Source organism: Phacochoerus africanus, chromosome 5 (genome assembly GCF_016906955.1).
Source record: "Phacochoerus africanus isolate WHEZ1 chromosome 5, ROS_Pafr_v1, whole genome shotgun sequence".
In the NCBI taxonomy this organism is placed as follows: domain Eukaryota; kingdom Metazoa; phylum Chordata; class Mammalia; order Artiodactyla; family Suidae; genus Phacochoerus; species Phacochoerus africanus.
In genome coordinates, this window is record NC_062548.1 from 9174621 (window position 1) to 9192193 (window position 17573).

A 17573-nucleotide genomic window follows, 5' to 3' on the forward strand; every position below is an offset into this window, starting at 1 on the left:
AAAAAATAAAAGCATTCTACTTAGGACCATGTGATACTGACACAGGAATATCTAAATAAATCAGGGAATGCATTAAGAGAGAGAATCCAGAAGTAGACCCATTTGTAAGAATTTATGGTTAATACATCAAGAGACTGAGGGAACTTGGCCAAGGTGGTAGAATAGAAAGACCCTGAGCTCACCTCCTATGGGAACACAAAAAATACAGTTCTTTACAAAGCGGTCCTTGATGACAAAGACCAGAATTTACCAGGAAGATGCAAAATAAGAACCACGAGATGGGTACAATTAAAGATAAAAGAACCACGAGATGGGTAGGAGAGGCAGAGTTGCAGTACATTCAGTACCCAAGGAACATGATTATAGTGTAGAGCTTCTGCCCAAGAGCAGGTGGTCTGAGGCCCACATCAGGCTTTCCAGCCATCAAGAAGATGAGTCCTCTCTAGAGTGGCTTTGAAGGCAAATGGGGCTGGCTTTTCAAAGAGCCAGAGGCCTGCGGGAAAGAGATTCCACTCTCATTAAAGGGTGCACACAAAATCTCACACACTCTGGGACACAGGGAAGAACCAGTAATGGGAAAAGAGCCTAAGTTAGACCCATCTGCTGATTTTGGAACATCTCCCGAAGAGGCAAGAGGCAGGTGGAGCTCACCCTGGAGACATAATGCTGGCAGCAACCATTGGAGGGAGCTTGTTCTGCCACATGGAAACTGCTGGCAGGTGCCATTTTGGAGTCCTCCACTAGTTCATTACTCACCAAACTAGCCATGGCTTGGGAGGCCTTTGGGGGTCCTGGGGTAGGTGCCTGACTCTGCTGGTAGGTTGGCTGGGTCCTTTCACAGCAGACTCCATGGCTGTGGTGGTCTTGGAGTTGGTGTCTGCTCACTAGTGGACCAGACTGGGGTCCAGGGCAGCCCCACCCGCCAGCAGGCAGGCTGCCTTAAGACCCCCTGAACTTATGGCCACCCTTTGGACATTGCCCTGTCCACTAGGTGGCACAGAACCTGGCCTTACTTCACACACTAGACCTGGGACCCAGATCCACCCACCAGTTGGCAGGTACCAGACCTAGAACACTCTAGTTCCTGTGTCCACCTACTAGTGAGCTGGCACTAGGTTCAGGACCAGCCACACACCACTGCATCATTGCAGCCTGCCATGACAAGACCCAGTCTACCCACCAGCAGGCAGGCACAAGCCCTGGAATCTCCTGTGCCCCAGCCCTGCCCCTCAGCAGGCCAACTCCAACTTTGAGACTCTTCAGCCTCTTAGGCCAAGAACCAGGATCCAGCACCACCCACCAGTAGGCTGACACCAACTTCAGGGCCTCCTGGGCCACACCCCCACCCGCCAGCAGACTACACCAGCTCTGATCCCATGGACTCTTCAGTCAGCCAGCTGGGGATCCAGGCCCACTTAGCAGGCCAACACCAGCTTTGGGACAGCCCATAACCTGCAGCCAGACAAGTCAGGAACCAGCTCCACACACTAATATACATAAATAATGTGTGTGTGTGTGTGTATACACACAGAAAGAATGTACATGTATGTGACGTTCTACCTAAAATCAGAAGAATATGCTTTCAGGGGCACATGAAATAGTCATATGGTTGGATCACATGCTACGCCACAAAACAAGTCTCAGTGTTGTTTTGTTTTTTTAAGGCTGCACCCATGGCATATGGGAGTTCCCAGGCTATGGGTAGAATTGGAGCTGCAGTGCCAGCCTACAGCGCTGCTCATGGCTGTGCAGGATCCAAGCTACATCTGTGACCACAGCTCACATCAACACCAGATGCTTAACCCAGTGAGCAGGATACTTAACCCATCCTCATGGGTACTAGTTGGGTTTGTTATGCTGAGCCACAATGGGAACGCCTCAGTAAATTTTTAAAAATTGAAATCATATCAGCTATCTTTTCCAACCACAGTGCTGTGAGGTTAGAAGTCGATTGCAAAAAAAACACAAACATGGAGACTAAAGAAATGCTATTAAACAACCAGTGGGTCAGTGAAATAAATCAAAGAAGAAATCAGACATAACCGTATACATGAAATTGTAAACAACAAACCAACATCCCTGGGACGCAGCAAAAGCAATTCTAAGAGGCAAGTTTATAGTGATATAAGCCCACCTCAGGAAATAAAAATCTCAACCTGACCTTACACTTAAAACTAGAAAAAGACTATGCAAAACCCAAAGTTAGTGGGAGGAAAGAAATTAAGATGAGAGCAGAAATAGAAATTTAAAAGCAATAAAAAAGATCAGTGAAACTAAAGGCTGGTTCTTTGAAAAGACAAAATTGATAAAGCTTTAGCCAGACTCAAAGAAAAGAAGGGCTCAAATCAATAAAATCAAACGAAAATGGTAAAGTTACAATCAACGCCACGGAAGAATGATTGTGAGATTACCATAGAAACTATATGCCAATAAAATAGCCTAAAACAAATGGACAATATTTGTTTTGGAAATACATAATCTCCCAAGACTGAACCAGGAAGAAATAGAAAATAGGAACAGACCCATGACCACAAATGAAATTGAACTAGTAATTTTAAAAACTCCCATAAACAGGAGTTCCTGTCATGGCGCCATGGTTAACAAATCCGACCAGGAACCATGAGGTTGCGGGTTTGGTCCCTGCCCTTGCTCAGTGGCTTAACGATCTGGCGTTGCCGTGAGCTGTGGTGTAGGTTGCAGACGCAGCTCGGATCCCGCGTTGCTGTGGCTCTGGTGTAGGCCGGTGACTACAGCTCCGATTCGACCCCTAGCCTGGGAACCACCATATGCCGTGGGAGCGGCCCAAAGAAATAGCTAAAAAGACACACACACAAAAAAAAACTCCCATAAACAAAAGACCAGATGTCTTCATAGATGAGTTCTAACAAACATTTAGAGAAGAGTTAACACCTATCCTCAAACTACTCCAGAAAATTGCAGAGACAGGAATGCTGCTGAACTCATTTTATGAAGCTAAGATCACCCTGATACCAAAAGCAGACAAAGACATCACACACACACAATTACAGGCAGTATCACCGATGAACATAGATTCTCAACAAAATATTAGCAAACTGAATCCAACAATACAGTAAAGGGATTACACACCATGATCAAGTGGGGTTTACCTCAGGGATGCAGGGATGGGTCAGTATCTACAAAATCAGTGTTACACCATATTAACAAAGCATAAAAGTCACGTTATCTAAATAGATGCAGAAAAGCACTTGGACAGAATTCAACATGTTTTTACAATATAAACTCCCCACGAAGAGAAAACTACTTTGACATAATAATAAGGCCTAACATCATAATAGTAAAAAGCTGAATGCATTTCCTTTAAGATGAGAAGCAAGACAAGGACGCCCACTCTCACCACTTTTATTCAACATAGCATTGGAAGTCCTTGCCAAGTTTGCAGCTGGCATGATAAATGACTTTCTATGTATAGGAAATCATAAAGATGCCACAAGAAATCTACTAGAACTCAATGAATTCAGAAAGGTTGTAGGATGGAGTCCCTATCATGGCTCAGGGGTTAACGAATCTGACTAGGAACCGTGAGGTTCCGGGTTTGATCCCTGGCCCTGCTCAGTGGGTTAAGGATCCAGTGTTGCTGTGAGCTGTGGTGTAGGTCGCAGACGCGGCTTGGATCTGGCATTGCTGTGGCTCTGGCATAGGCTGGCGGCTACAGCTCTAATCAGACCCCAGCCTGGGAACCTCCATATGCTGAAGCAAAAAAAAAAAAAAAGAAAAAGAAAGGTTGTAGGATACAAAATCAATATACAGAAATGTGCTGCATTTCAATACACTAACAAACTGTCAGAGAAATTAAGGAAATAATCCCATTTGTAATCACATCAAAAAGAATAAAATTTCTAGGCATTCCCACCGTGGCACGGCAGAATCAAATCTGACTAGTAACCATGGGGTTGCAGGTTCAATCCCTGGCATCACTCAGTGAGTTAAGGATCCAGCATTGCCATGAGCTGTGGTGGGGGCCGCAGATGCGGCTCAGATCCCGCGTTGCTGTGGCTATGGCATAGACCAGCAGCTACAGCTCCAGTTAGACCCCTAGCCTGGGAACCTCCATATGCCATAGGTGCAGCCCTAAAAACACGAAAGAAAAAAAAATAAAATTTTTAGGAATAAGTCTACCTAAGAAGATAAAAGACCTGTACTCAGAAGACTGTAAATAAACACTGAATAAAAGAAGTTGAAAACAGCACAAACAAGTGGAAAGATACACCATGCTCTTAGGTTTGAATAATTAATATTGTTTAAATGACCATATTTGCCCAAGGCAATCTGCAGATTCAGTATAGTTGCAATCAAAATACTAAAGGCATTTTCATAGAATTAGAATAATTCTAAAATCTGTATGAAAACACGAAGGCCCCGAATAGCCAAAATACTCTTGAGAAGAACAGAGCTGGAGGTATCACACTCCTTGACTTCAGACCATACTACAAACTATAGTAACCAAAACATGGGACTGGCACAAAAATAGACACATTAATCAATGGACATGAGTTGAGAGCTGAGAAATAAACCCATTCACTTACAGTCAGTCTACAACAGAGGAGGCAAGGATGTACAGTGGGGGAAGAATGTCTTCAATAAGTGGTTCTGGGGAAACTGGACAGCTACATGTAAAAGAATAAAATTAGAACATTTTCAAACTCTAAACATAAGACCAGAAACTAGTTTTCTTGTGGTGCAGCTATTTAAGGATCTGGTGTCGTTGCTGTCTGTGGTTCTGGTTGCTTCTGTGGTACAGGTTTGACCCCTGGCCCAAGAGCTTTCACATGTACCAGGCATGGACAAAACAAAACAAAACACCAAAAAGACAGGAACCCATAAAACTCCTAGAAGGAAACAAACGGAACCATTTTGGTTTTCTTTTTATAGCCTCGCCTATGGCATATGGAAGTTCCTGGGCCAGGGGTTAAACTGGAGCTGCAGCTGTGGCCTATACCACAGCAACACCAGATCTGAGCCGCATCTTTGACCTATGCTGTAGCTTTGTGGCAATGCTGGATGCTTAACCCACTGAGCAAGGCCGGGGGTCAAACCCACACACTCACAGAGACAATGTCTGATCTGGTCCTTAAGCCACTGAGCCACAAGGGGAACTTGGGCAGAACACTCTTTGATATAAATTGTAACTGTAGTTTTCAGTCTGTTGCCTAAAGCACAGGAAATAAAAGTAAAAGTAAACAAGTGGGGCCTATTTAAACTTAAAAGCTTTTGCACAGTAAAAAACTACCATCGACAACATGGAGAACCCACTGAGTGGGAGAAAAATATTCACAGATGATAAGACTGTTAGTTAAGGGGTTAATATCCAAAATAGATAAACAGCTCATATAACTCAATATAAAAAATGGTTTAAAATGATGGTGCTCCCGTCCTGGTTCAGCAGAAATGAATCTGAATAGTATCTGTGAGGATGCAGGTTTGATCCCTGGCCTCGTTCAGTGGGTTAAGGATCCAGCATTGCTGTGAACTATGCTGTAGGTCCCAGACGTGGCTTGGATCCCACATTGCTGTGGCTGTGGTGTAGGCCGGTGGCTACAGCTCCAATTTGACTCCTAGCCTGGGAACCTCCACATGCCTCAGGTATGGCCCTTTAAAAAAAAAAAAATGAGCAGAAAATCTGAATAGACATTTTTCCAAAGAATATAAGCATTGGCCAACAGGCACCTGAAATGATACTCAACATCACTAATCAAAGAAATTCAAATAAAAGCTGCAATGAGATACCACCTTATGCCTATCAGAATGGCTATCAAAAAGATCACAAATAACAAATATTGGTGAGGAGGTAGAGGAAGGAGAACCATTGTCGCTGTTGCTGGGAATGAAAATTGGTGCAACAAATTGGTGGAAACAGTCTGGAGGTTCCTCAAAAAACTAAAACTACCATTTGATCTAGCAGTTCCACTCCTGGGCATATATCTAAAGAAAATGAAATACTAATTTGGAAAGGTACAAGCTCCCCAGTGTTCATAGCAGCATTATTTGCAATAACCAGGATAGGGAGTCAACCTAAGTGTCCATCAGCAGATGAATGGATAAGGAAGTTCCATATAAGCAATGGAAAACTACTTAGCCATAAAAAAGAATGAAACTTTGTCATTTGCAGCAGCATGGATGGACCAGGAGGGTATTATACTCAGAGAAATAAGTCACAAAGACAAATACTGTAGGTTATCACTTACATGCAGAATCTAACAATAAATGAATGAATAATAACAAAACAGAACAAATTAGTGGTTACCAGAAGAGAGAGGAAAGTGTGGAGAGGGACAAGGTAGAAGTAGGGAATAAAGGGATACAAACTACTGTATATCAAATAAGGCTACAAGGACTTTGCAGCACAGGCAATATAGCCAGTATTTTATAATAACTTTCAATGGAGTATAATCTATAAAAATTTTGAATTATTATGCTGTACTCCTGAAACTAATATTGTAACTCAGTTATACAACAGTAACAAAAAATATGGCAAGACTCTTCAATAATAGTTTGGGGACATCTGGCTTCCACCTAAATTGCAAAATAATACCACCTCCAACTGAAAATTCTTCATGGGCTAAAAATAAACCCATAGAGTTAAGCATAAAAACAGAACTATAAATTATTTTCATAATTTGACCTTCCAAATCCAGAAACAATGAAAGATTGACAGTTTTAACCTCATTGAAAATTAAAACAGGGAGAGAAAGGGGAATGGGCAGGCAGGTGAAGGAGAACAGTGATGTTTTTCTCCTCTTCTGTGTTGCCTGAATCTTACACAGTGAAAACTTACTGGGGACAGTGGGGCTTACAAGACTGAAAAAGTGGAAAACGTTGGTGAGTAGTTAGCTTTGTGCCAGGCTTTTCATCCCTTGATCACCAAGTACTGAGCTCCCCTATGTACTTGGAATGTATGGAGGTTGAATAAAAGACAGAGCAGAGCCGCCACCCAGGGCCTGCCCTCTGTGCCGTGGTTGTCCAGGAAGGAAATGGTCACTGGGGACAGCTTCCTGGAGGGGGTAGGTGTTGACCTGGGCCTTGCACACAGGGAAGACTTCCAGTCTTCCAGGCTTGGGAGATAGGACCGGCAGCCCCCACCTGCCGCTGGGCTCTGCCCCCACACCGGGCTGGGCCTCCTTGAAGTAGGTAAGCCCTGCCCAGGTCTCCCTGGAGTCGGGAACAGTGGAGGAGGAAGTGGTGAGAGCAGGTCTGAGTCAGGTTTGGCGATTGGTCCACCTGGCCTGAGAGAAGGTCGGAGGTCAAGAGAATGAATGCTCCCTGGACAGGAGCAGTGTAGTTATTAACCTGGAGGGTCTGATTATCCAGGCTCTCAGGTGTGGATGGAGCAACCGAGAATTTACTCAAGAGACCCAGTGGCTTACAGCTGGCACCACAGGATTAAAAGAGATGCTGGGTCAGGGGCACGTGGACAGGGTAGGCCTCGGGGGCCCACAGCCCTGAGGTTGGGCCACCTCTCAGGTCTCACCACACCCTGGACGAGAGTCTTCAACACGGACCTGTGGCTCTAACATTGAGCTCACCAAGCTACTCTCACCCCAGATGCAAGCCCGGCCCAGGATAAGACAGGACCGAAGCACCAGGCTCACTTGTTACTGCTTACAGCAGTGTTCCAGTTGGTTCACGTTCTGTATGTGAACGAACGAACGAACACAAGAAAGCTTTTGCACAGCAAAGGAAACCCAAAAGAAAACAAAAACACAACTTACAGAATGGGAGAAAACAGTTTCAAATGATGCAACTGACAAGGCTTAATCTCTAGAATATATAAACAACTTATACAACCCAACAGCAAAAAAACCAATCAATCAATGGAAAAATGGGCAAAAGACCTGAATAGACATTTCTCCAAAGAAGATATACAGATGGCCAACAAACACATGAAAAAATGCTCAACATCGCTGATTGTAAGAGAAATGCAAATCAAACCTACCACGAGATATCACCTCACACCAGTCAGAATGACCGTCATTAATAAATCCACAAATAACAAGTGCTGGAGGGAACCCTCCTGCACTGCTGGTGGGAATGTAAACTGGTACAGCCACTATGGAGAACAGTTTGGAGATACCTTAGAAATCTATACATAGAACTTCCATATGACCCCGCAATCCCACTCTTGGGCATCTATCCGGACAAAACTCTACTTAAAAGAGACACGTGCACCCGCATGTTCATTGCAGCACTATTCACAATAGCCAGGACATGGAAACAACCCAAATGTCCATCAACAGGTGATTGGATTTGGAAGAGGTGGTATATATACACAATGGAATACTACTCAGCCATAAAAAAGAATGACATAATGCCATTTGCAGCAACATGGATGGAACTAGAGAATCTCATACTGAGTGAGATGAGCCAGAAAGACAAAGACAAATACCATATGCTATCACTTATAACTGGAATCTAATATCCAGCACAAATGAACATATCCTCAGAAAAGAAAATCATGGACTTGGAGAAGAGACTTGTGGCTGCCTGATGGGAGGGGGAGGGAGTGGGAGGGATCGGGAGCTTGGGCTTATCAGACACAACTTAGAATAGATTTACAAGGAGATCCTGCTGAGTAGCACTGAGAACTTTGTCTAGATACTCATGTTGCAACAGAAAAAAGGGTGGGGGAAAAAATGTAATGTATACATGTAAGGATAACCTGACCCCCTTGCTGTACAATGGGAAAATAAAAAAAATTATTAAAATAAAATAAAATAAAAAGCAAGCAACTGAGAACCACGCTTGGGGGGGAAAGACAGCTTGAGTCAGCGAGGTGGCTGGGGTTGTGGTGAAACGAGGTCAGGTGGTCAGGATGTGAAGCCTTCAGAGTTTTTTCGTGGCCTGGAGATGAGAGAAGAGCCACAGATGACGACGCCTCTGGCCTGACCAACTGGAAGCCAGCTGCCCTCAGCGGCCGGGGAGGCTGCAGGGGGGGCAGAGGTCCATTGGGGGCCGTTTGAGGTCAGGCTTCAGGACAAGGTGCTCCGTGGGGCAGCTGGATAGGGGACTCGAGAGGGAGGTCTGGTCTGGGGGGGGTCCACGCGGGACTGGGTGCTGCGGCCGGCAGCTTCAGGTGTCCTCAGCAGGCAAGCGATGGGTCAAGCTACGCCTGGCCCTTTGGCAGTCCCCCTGCTGGTGTCCCCCTGACACACACACACACCCACCCACACCCACACATCCTGCTCTTCCCAGGTTCTGCCGCCTTCCCCCCCTGCTTCGAGGGGCGAGGCCTGAGGTCAGGGCCTCCTTCCTAAGGGGAAGCCAGGGCCCCTCCCCTCTCCTCCTCAGGGTCCGGCCCACCCAGGGCTGGTTCGGGGACCTGAGCTGCCCACCCTGCTCACACTCAATTTCAGCGTGGGGACAGGGAAAATCTTAAATCACTTTAAGTCTCTTGAGGGAGGGGGTCCTCAGCCTGGGTTCGGCACCCTGAGGGAGACAGAAGGAAGTGGGGCAGGTTCGGCAGTGCTCCCGGGGCCTCCTCGCACACACAGACTTCCTGCGATGAGAACGGAAACCCAGGTGCTGTCCCCACCACGGCAGCCCCCGAGCCCGGCAGGAGGGGAGCCATGGACAGGCCCCGGGCCCTCGGCCTGCTCTTGGCGCTGCTGACTCTCTGCATCACCGCTGGTGAGTGGGGGCCGGAGAGGCCCAAAGACCGCGGGGCGGGGTGGAGACCCAGCCCTGGGCCCTGGTGCTATGCCTGTATCCCCCAGGGACTCCTGAGGTGTGGGTGCAAGTTCGGATGGAGGCCACCGAGTCCCTGTCCTTCACTGTCCGCTGTGGATTCCTGGGATCCGGCTCTATCTCCCTGGTGACTGTGAGCTACGGGGGCCCTGATGGTGCCGGAGGGACCAAGCTGGCAGTGCTGCACCCAACATTGGGCACCCAGCACTGGGCCCCAGCCTGCCAGGCCCACTGGGAGACCAGAAGCAGCATTTCCCTCACCCTGGAAGGGTCTGAGGGGAGAAGCTCCAGACACAACGCCACCTTTTGCTGCAGATTTACCTCCTTCCCCGAGGGCTCCCAGGAGGCCTGTGGGAACCTCTCCCTCAGCACAGACCAAGGTGGGGCTGGCGAGGAGGGAGGACGGGGAGGGACTTGGGGCACCAGCCACCTGACGGGTTCGTCTCTCCGCGCACAGGGCTCGCTGCTCCTACTCCAGCCCCTGTGCTGCGGGCCGACCTGGCAGGGATCTTGGGGGTCTCCGGGGTCTTTTTCTTCGGCTCCATCTACCTCCTCTACCTCCTGCGTCGACAAAGGCACTGGTGAGACTTGGCCCCTGCGGGACCCAGTCCAAAGCCCCACGGCACTGGGCCGGCCTTGGCTCTGCCTCTGACCTTCCTAACTTTCTCCCAGGTCTGTCACCAAGCTTCAGCCACCCAGACACAACAGCCCCCAGACACAGAGGCGAGCAAGCGTAAGGATCGGGGGTCATTTTGGAGAGGGGACCAGAAGGGGCTGAGGCCGGGGGCCATGAGGTAGAGCCTGACGCGGGCTTCCTTCCTCAACACCCCTGCAGGCAGCCGGCCAGGCCTCCCTGACTTCTCTCCACGGCCCCTGCGCCACCATCAGCACCAGCTACCTCTGTCCGGCAAGTCTGCACCCGGTCCTCCCGCCCCAGCCACTGCCCAAGTGGGCGACGCTGCCCGCCCACCCTGCACGTCGTCCCCAGAGCCTGGCCCGCTGGGTGCCCCCGCCCGGCTCCGGCTCCGTGCGCAGCAGCTTCGTCTCCATGGAGAACTGGCTCTATGCTCAGGCGGGAACGAGGCCGCTCCACACCCGCGCCACCCCCAGCGCTCTCCTGGGCCCTCTGGGGCCCAGGGCCACCAAGGAGGACCTAGCGGCTCGCTGAGAAGGACCCAAATCCAGTCCACCTCTCTCGCCTCCCGGGGCTCAGGGACCCCCTTGTGCGTGGTGTCTGCGTCCTGTCTGGGCACAGCGTGTTTTGTCCTTAGGTTTCTAATGTCTACACAACCCGGCCGGGCCCACTTGCGGATGTGGTCAGCACATGTGCCCCTGTGTGCACAAGTGTGCATATGCGAGATGATAAAACCCCGTCCCAGGTTGTTTCCTGTTTTCAAGTCCCCAACCCTTCCAAGTGAGGGTGATAATGAAGTCAACAAAAGCGGTTTCTCTGACCTGGGCCTTGGCTGGGCCTTTTCTTCTCTAGGGGGCAGGCGGGGGTGCGGAGGGGTCGAGCATGGGTGTGTGTGTGTGTGTGTGTGTGTGTGTGTGTGTGTGTGTGTGTGTGTGTGTGTGTGTGTGTGTGTGTGTGTGTGTGTGAGAGTTTCATCCCCTGGGGGGCGGGAGTCGCCTCGGGAGGGGACGGGGAGGGAGCCTCAGCACCAGGATCTCGCCTCTGCCCCCTGAAGCGGGAGGGAGGTCCTGGTCCTGCAGACCCTGCTGAAGGACACGAAGTGGGAAGACGGCATTTGGGGGCTGTGGGACCCCAGACAGGATGGTTCATATTCAAATCCCCCTGTATCCTAGGACAGTAGCAAGGGCTTATGGGGCTTCTACCCCAGAAAAAAGTTCCTGTGGTCTGACTGGGCATCCCTGTGTCAAGGGCTCCCTGAGGTGGCCTGGGGGTGGGCCCCGATGCCCCCCTCCACAGAGAGGATATTCCTAGGTAGGGGACCCTCCTCCGCTCTCCCAAGTGGCGTCTTCCAGCCCCTCCCCAGTGGTCACACACTGGCTTAGGGAGGCCCACCCAGAGGCTGTCTAACCACAGAATCTTCCAGAAACTCAGCTTACTATTGCAGCATTGCTCAGACATGGTGCTCCCAGAACCCATCCCCATCCAGCCATCAGCTCTAGGCCACGCTCGGGAGAGGGTGAACAGACAGGGCGGGGAGGCGGTTAGGCTCATGAGGCCTGCGCCCCTCAGCCAGTGGTGGCCATGATCCCCTGAGGAGCTCTCAGCACTGGCCTGGTCGGCTCAGTGGTCCCTGCAGGGCCAGAGGTTCAAGGGAGATAAGTGGGGGGTGCTATGGAGGTCCCCAAGGAAAGTCAGGGAGATGTCATGTAAGGTAGGCAGTAGCTGGGGGCCAGACAGCCTTGGGACCATGTCGAGACCAGGGACAGGAGCGTGGGGGCAGCGGGGCTCAGGGCAGGGCTTGGAGAAAGCCTCACTTCCTTAGGAAGAGACCATTCATGGGACAAGGGGGGCAGCTCTGAGGGCTCCCAGCCAGGCCATTGCCCGCCATACAGTCAGGGGAGAGCCCCCTGGCCCGAGCCATCTCCCACAAGCTCCAGAGGCCACAGCCCAATTTGATCCTGCAGTACATGAAACCTAAATAAATCCTCGGACCTGGGCAATCTCCCCTGCTCCCCAAGTGCCAGGACCAGCAGCACTGAAGGGACCATGGAGTTGCGGCCCTGCGCCCACACACAGCCCCCAGGAGCAGCATCCAGGCGCCGCTCTCCGAACCCAGTCTTGGGGTCATGCTGTCCTCTTCCTTCATCCAACATGTGGGGAAATGGAGGCCCACGAGGAGAGGGTTTGCCCAAGAGAACAAGACAGAACCCGCCCCAGCAGCTCCACCAGGCATCCAGGACATGCCCTCAGCATCATCTGGCATGAGACTTGGCTCTGAACAGACCTGACTTGGATCCCGGGGGCCGCTCCCTGGCCGTGGAACCCTGAGTGGTTTTCTCGGCCTCCAAGAGGTTCGCTTTGCTCCTCACACAGGGGACGCGAGCCCTGAGGGGAATGTGAAGATCATCAGCCGGCACCGAGGACTAAACACCTTGGCATGGAGCGGCGGATTTAGTACTGACCAAAAATACCTACCCCTTGAGGTTGTCATAAGCCCATTTAACAGATGAGGAGCCTGAGCTCAAGACGGCACAGCCAGGGAGGCAGAGGTGTTTTAGGCAGGAAGAGAGGAGACACAGCGCCACTACCCGGTCCCTGGAGACACTCTGCTAGGCTCCCAGCCTCACCTTGCCAGGGGCCGGGAGCGCGGACGCCACCAGGTGGCACCACCAATATGACCATGCGGCCACCTGTGAGGCATCCCAGAAGGTCCCTTTGCAGAAAATGCCAACCCAGCCGGAGAGAAGAGCATCCTTAGAGGCACCCCAGGGGTGGCGGAGGAAGGACAAGTGCGAGGCACTCCAAGAGGGGTGGTGGTGGGAGCGGTGACAGAGGGGTGACCCACCCAGGAGCCCCACCGGAGTTCAACCCTCCCCAGACCGCCTCAGGACCCTCCCTCCCCAGTGGCCACCCCAACCCCCATCAGCTCCCCCCTTCCACCCCACTGGGGTCCAGCAGCGGGTCCCTGAGAACGCACCCACCCCAACCTTCTGCCCTCAGTGACCCTGGTGCCCTCCTGGACTCCAGCTTCCACCCACCCTCAGGCTGGCCCCGTGGCCCCACTTCCAGACTGGCCCCACTCCCTAGCCTACCGCAGCCCTTCCCAACTCGGGTCCCGCCCCGTCCCTGTGGTGCCCAGCTCCCGTCAGCGCCCGCCCCTGGCCCCTGTGGACCGGCACCGCCTCTCCCCTCCCTTCAGCACGCTGGGGCCACTTGTCTCGGCTTTGGACTCTCGGCTTCTGCCGCCTCGCACTGACACACGGCCATATGGAGCCGTGGACCCTGGGCATCTCGGCCACCCACCCACTGTGTGACCTCAGGCAGCCTGGGGGCCCACAGGGCCTCAGACCCTGGCTGGGTTCACTGCAGAGGCTGGGCCACGTCACAGCCTCACCCCTAGTCGGGTCTGGCCTCAACAGTGAATAGAAGCACCTGGGACCTAGCAAGAAGAGAGAGGATCCTGGGTGTCTGAAGGCTCCGCCAGCGGGGCACAGAGAGAAGGGCTGGCCAGGATAAGCTGGGGGCTGGAAGGGGCCAGAGTTGAGCTACGAGAGCCTCCTGCCTCCCTCCTGGTCCCCGGGCCTCTCCCAGGCCTCAAGGGGAGATAACTCCCCAGAGAAAAACCACATGCTGAGCCCCATCCCCAACATGAGGACCCAGGAAAGCACAGAATACGAGGTCTGTCGGCCCAGCCATGGGTCGGGGAAGCTTTCCAGCCTCAGGTTTCACTCAAACCCCACTGAGGGGGGCAGTGCTATCTGGAATTTCCAGCTTCATTTCAGTATCTGTCATGGGTCAGAAAGCTGGGCTATTTCAATAAAAGTAAATAAACAGACATCACAAATGTTAAAAAGATCTGGGTGCTCTGAGAAGGAATGGTAGGGCTCCTCTGAGATGACTTTTTTCTGATTTTTTTTTTTAGTGGAAAATATATACGTAACATAAAATTTACCAGCGGAATCATTGTTAAGGGGGGAAAAATGAAATATAATTGGCGAACAGCATTACGGTAGCTCCCGGTGTACTATGTGGTGACTTGACATTTGCGTACTTGGGAATTGATCGCCGTAAGTCTAGAAACAACCTCTCCAAAGTTATTACAGCGTTATTGCCCATATTCCTTATGCTGCGTATTATGTGCCCGTGACTTATTTTGTAACTGGAGGTCTGTCACTCAATTCCCTTCACCTATTTTGCCTTCACCACCCCCCTTCTTGTAATCACCTGTTTATTCTCCGTACCTATGAACCTGCTTTCATTTTGCTTTTTTAGATGCCTCGTATAAATGAAATCATACCATATGACTTGGACTTATTTCACTTAGCATAATACCATCTAGATCCATCCATGTTGTTACAAATGGAAAGATTTCATTTGTGACATGGCTGGGTAATATCCCATTATGGTATATACACACCACATCTGCCTTATCCATTCATCTATTGATGGGCATTTAGGTTGCTTCTGTATCTTAGCTATTGTAAATAGTGATGCAATGAACACTGGGGTGCATAAACTTTTCTCAAAATTAGTGTTTACTTTCTTTGGGTAAATACCCAGAAATGACATTGCTCTATCATACATGGCAGTTATATTCTTAATTTTTTGAGGAAACTCCACACTGTTTTCCACAGGGGCTGCACCAATTTTACATTCCTACCAAGAGTGTACACGTGTTCCCTTTTTTCCACATTCTCACCAAAATTGTTATTTGTTGTCTTTTTGGTGACAGCCTTTCTGGCGGGTGAAAGTAAGGTGGTGTCTCATTGTGGTTTTGATTTGCAAGGTGACATTTAAAATAAAACCTGGGAGTTCCTGCTGTGGCCAGTAGGATCCAGCATTGCTGCAGCTGTGGTGTAGGTTGCAGCTGCAGCTTGGATTCAATCCCTGGCCCAGGAATGTCCATATGCCATGGATATGGTGAAAAGAAAAAATTAAAACCTAAACATAAGTGGAAGGATTGCAGGGAGACCACTCCAGGCAGGAAAAGACATGTACAAATGCCCTCAGGTTAAAAAGAAGTTGCCACTGGCACGGCCCAAGGAAGGTCAGTGTGTTTGAAACAAGGCGAGAGCAGCAGGCAGAGCCCACAGAAGGGATTTGGACTTTATTATGAGGGCAGTTGTCACTCTTGTTGGGTTTTAAGCAGAGAAGTAAAGTGATCAGATTTACATGTTATAGAAAATTTACTTTGGTGCTGAGTAGAGAACACTCTGATGAGACAGAGGAAGTAAGAGAAGTAAGAACAATCAGGAATCCAGGTGGGAGATGGGGTGTCTTGTAAAATGCAGATGCAAAGAAGTAGATGGATTCAAAATGCATTTTGTAGTTTTAGTTGTTTCTGGCTGTGGGAAGAGGGGATCTGGATGGTCTCAAGGGGAAGCCCAGTTTTCTAGCTTGAATAGCTGGTAGGGGGAGATGCCACTCACTGAGACGCAAAATTGAGAGCAGCGTGTTCCAGGAGAGGGGTGACAAGGGGCCAATAAAAGCTTAAGTTGAGGGAGTTTCCTTCATGGCTCAGCAGTTAACATACCCAACTATGACCCATGGGGACTCAGGTTTCAATCCCTGACCTTGCCCAGTGGGTTAAGGATCTGGCGCTGCTGCGAGCTGTGGTGTAGGTCGCAGACGTGGCTTGGATTTGGCATTGCTGTGGCTGTGACTGGCAGCTTGGTTCCCATTCGACCCCTAACCTGGAAACTTCCATATGCCATGGGTGCAGCCCTAGAGAATAAAAAAGGCATCTTAAATTGAGATGCCTGAGAACAAACTACGTGGAGGCATGGCAGTGCCTCCACAAAGCTCAGGCAGCGTCTTAAGAAGGGACAAGAACTATATGCAAAATAACAAAAAGGGAAATCAAAGTTCTGAATAAATGGAGAGAAATACCGTATTTATAGAGCAGAAGGCCATTTTATTTGCTGTGGGTTTTTTTCGTTTAGTTTGCTGCCCCGCGGCATATGGAGTTCCTGGGCCAGAGATCAGATCCGAACCACAACTTCGACTTACACCACAGCTGGGGCAACACTGGAGCCCTTTATTAACCCACTGTGCCCGGGCAAGGATGGAACCTGCATTTAGGCACCACAGAGATGAGGCCGATCCTATTGCTCCACAGCCCGAACTCCAGAAGGATCATTGTTAAGAGATTAATTCTCCCAAATGGATCTACAGAATCAAAGCTTTTTTTTTTTTTTTTTGGTCTTTTTTAGGGCTGCACCCATGGCATGTGGAGGTTCCCAGGCTAGGGGTTCAATTGGAGCTGTAGCTGCCAGCCTAAACCACAGCTACAGCAACTCAGGATCCAAGGTGCACCTGCGACCTACACGGTAGCTCACAACAACACTGGACCCTTAACACACTGAGCAAGGCCAGGGATAGAACCTGCATCCTCATGGATGCTAATCAGATTCATTTCTGCTGAGCCAGAACTCTCAGAATTGAAGAACTCTTAATTGATATTCCCCAAGGCTGCACTGTAGAAACTGACCAGCTGATTTTAAAACTGATAGGGAAAAACAAAAGTAACTGGAAAAGCCACAACACTTTTGAAAAAGAACAAAGTTGGAGACTTACACTACTGAATTCAAAATTTATATATAAAACTAAAATAATCAAGCCAGTGAGGTATAGGGACAAAGATCAGATGTAGATCAATGGAACAGAATAAAGAGTGCAGAAATAGATCCCTGCACATGCATGTACACACACACACACACACACACACACACACGGCCCTCTGTGTCTTTAGGTTCTGCATCTGCAGATTTTAATCAATTGCGGATCAAATATATTTGGGGGAAAATTACAGAAAGTTCCAAAAAGCAAAAGTTGAACTAGCCACATATGAGCAGCTGTTTATACAGCACTTATATTTACAAGGATTTCCACGGCATTTACCTTGTATTAGGTATTATAACCAGAGATGATTTCAAGTGTATGGGAGAGAGGTGGCCAAGATGGGGGGGAAGGGAGACCCTGAATTCTCCTCTTCCCGTAGGTACGCCAACATTACAACTGCTTCCAGAGCAACTATCTATGACAACGGCCTGAAGACCAGCAGAAAAGATTTTCCTCAACTCCAGATGAAGGAGGATCCTCAACAAGGAGGGCAGGAGGGGCAGAAACACAATACAGTCAGGACCCCCACTCCCAGCTCGGCGACCCACAAACGGAAAGGGGGTCACAATCCTGGAGGCCCTCCCCAAGGAGGAGGAGC

At 49.7% G+C, this 17573-nt stretch overlaps 1 protein-coding gene across 2 annotated transcripts; it reads left to right on the plus strand.

The window, feature by feature from the left end:
* The first annotated feature begins 8875 nt into the window (after positions 1–8875).
* PVRIG (PVR related immunoglobulin domain containing) lies at positions 8876–11174 on the plus strand. 2 transcript variants are annotated; one of them, XM_047779675.1, is made up of 6 exons: positions 8888–8997; positions 9528–9663; positions 9750–10100; positions 10178–10301; positions 10393–10453; positions 10556–11174. In XM_047779675.1, exons 2-6 carry the CDS (start codon positions 9603–9605, stop codon positions 10886–10888), a joined length of 930 nt encoding a protein of 309 aa, XP_047635631.1. In that variant the 5' UTR covers positions 8888–8997; positions 9528–9602; the 3' UTR covers positions 10889–11174. The 2 variants fall into 2 exon arrangements, with proteins under 2 accessions (XP_047635630.1, XP_047635631.1); XM_047779674.1 differs by having other exon boundaries at positions 8876–9663.
* Positions 11175–17573: the final 6399 nt, after the last annotated feature.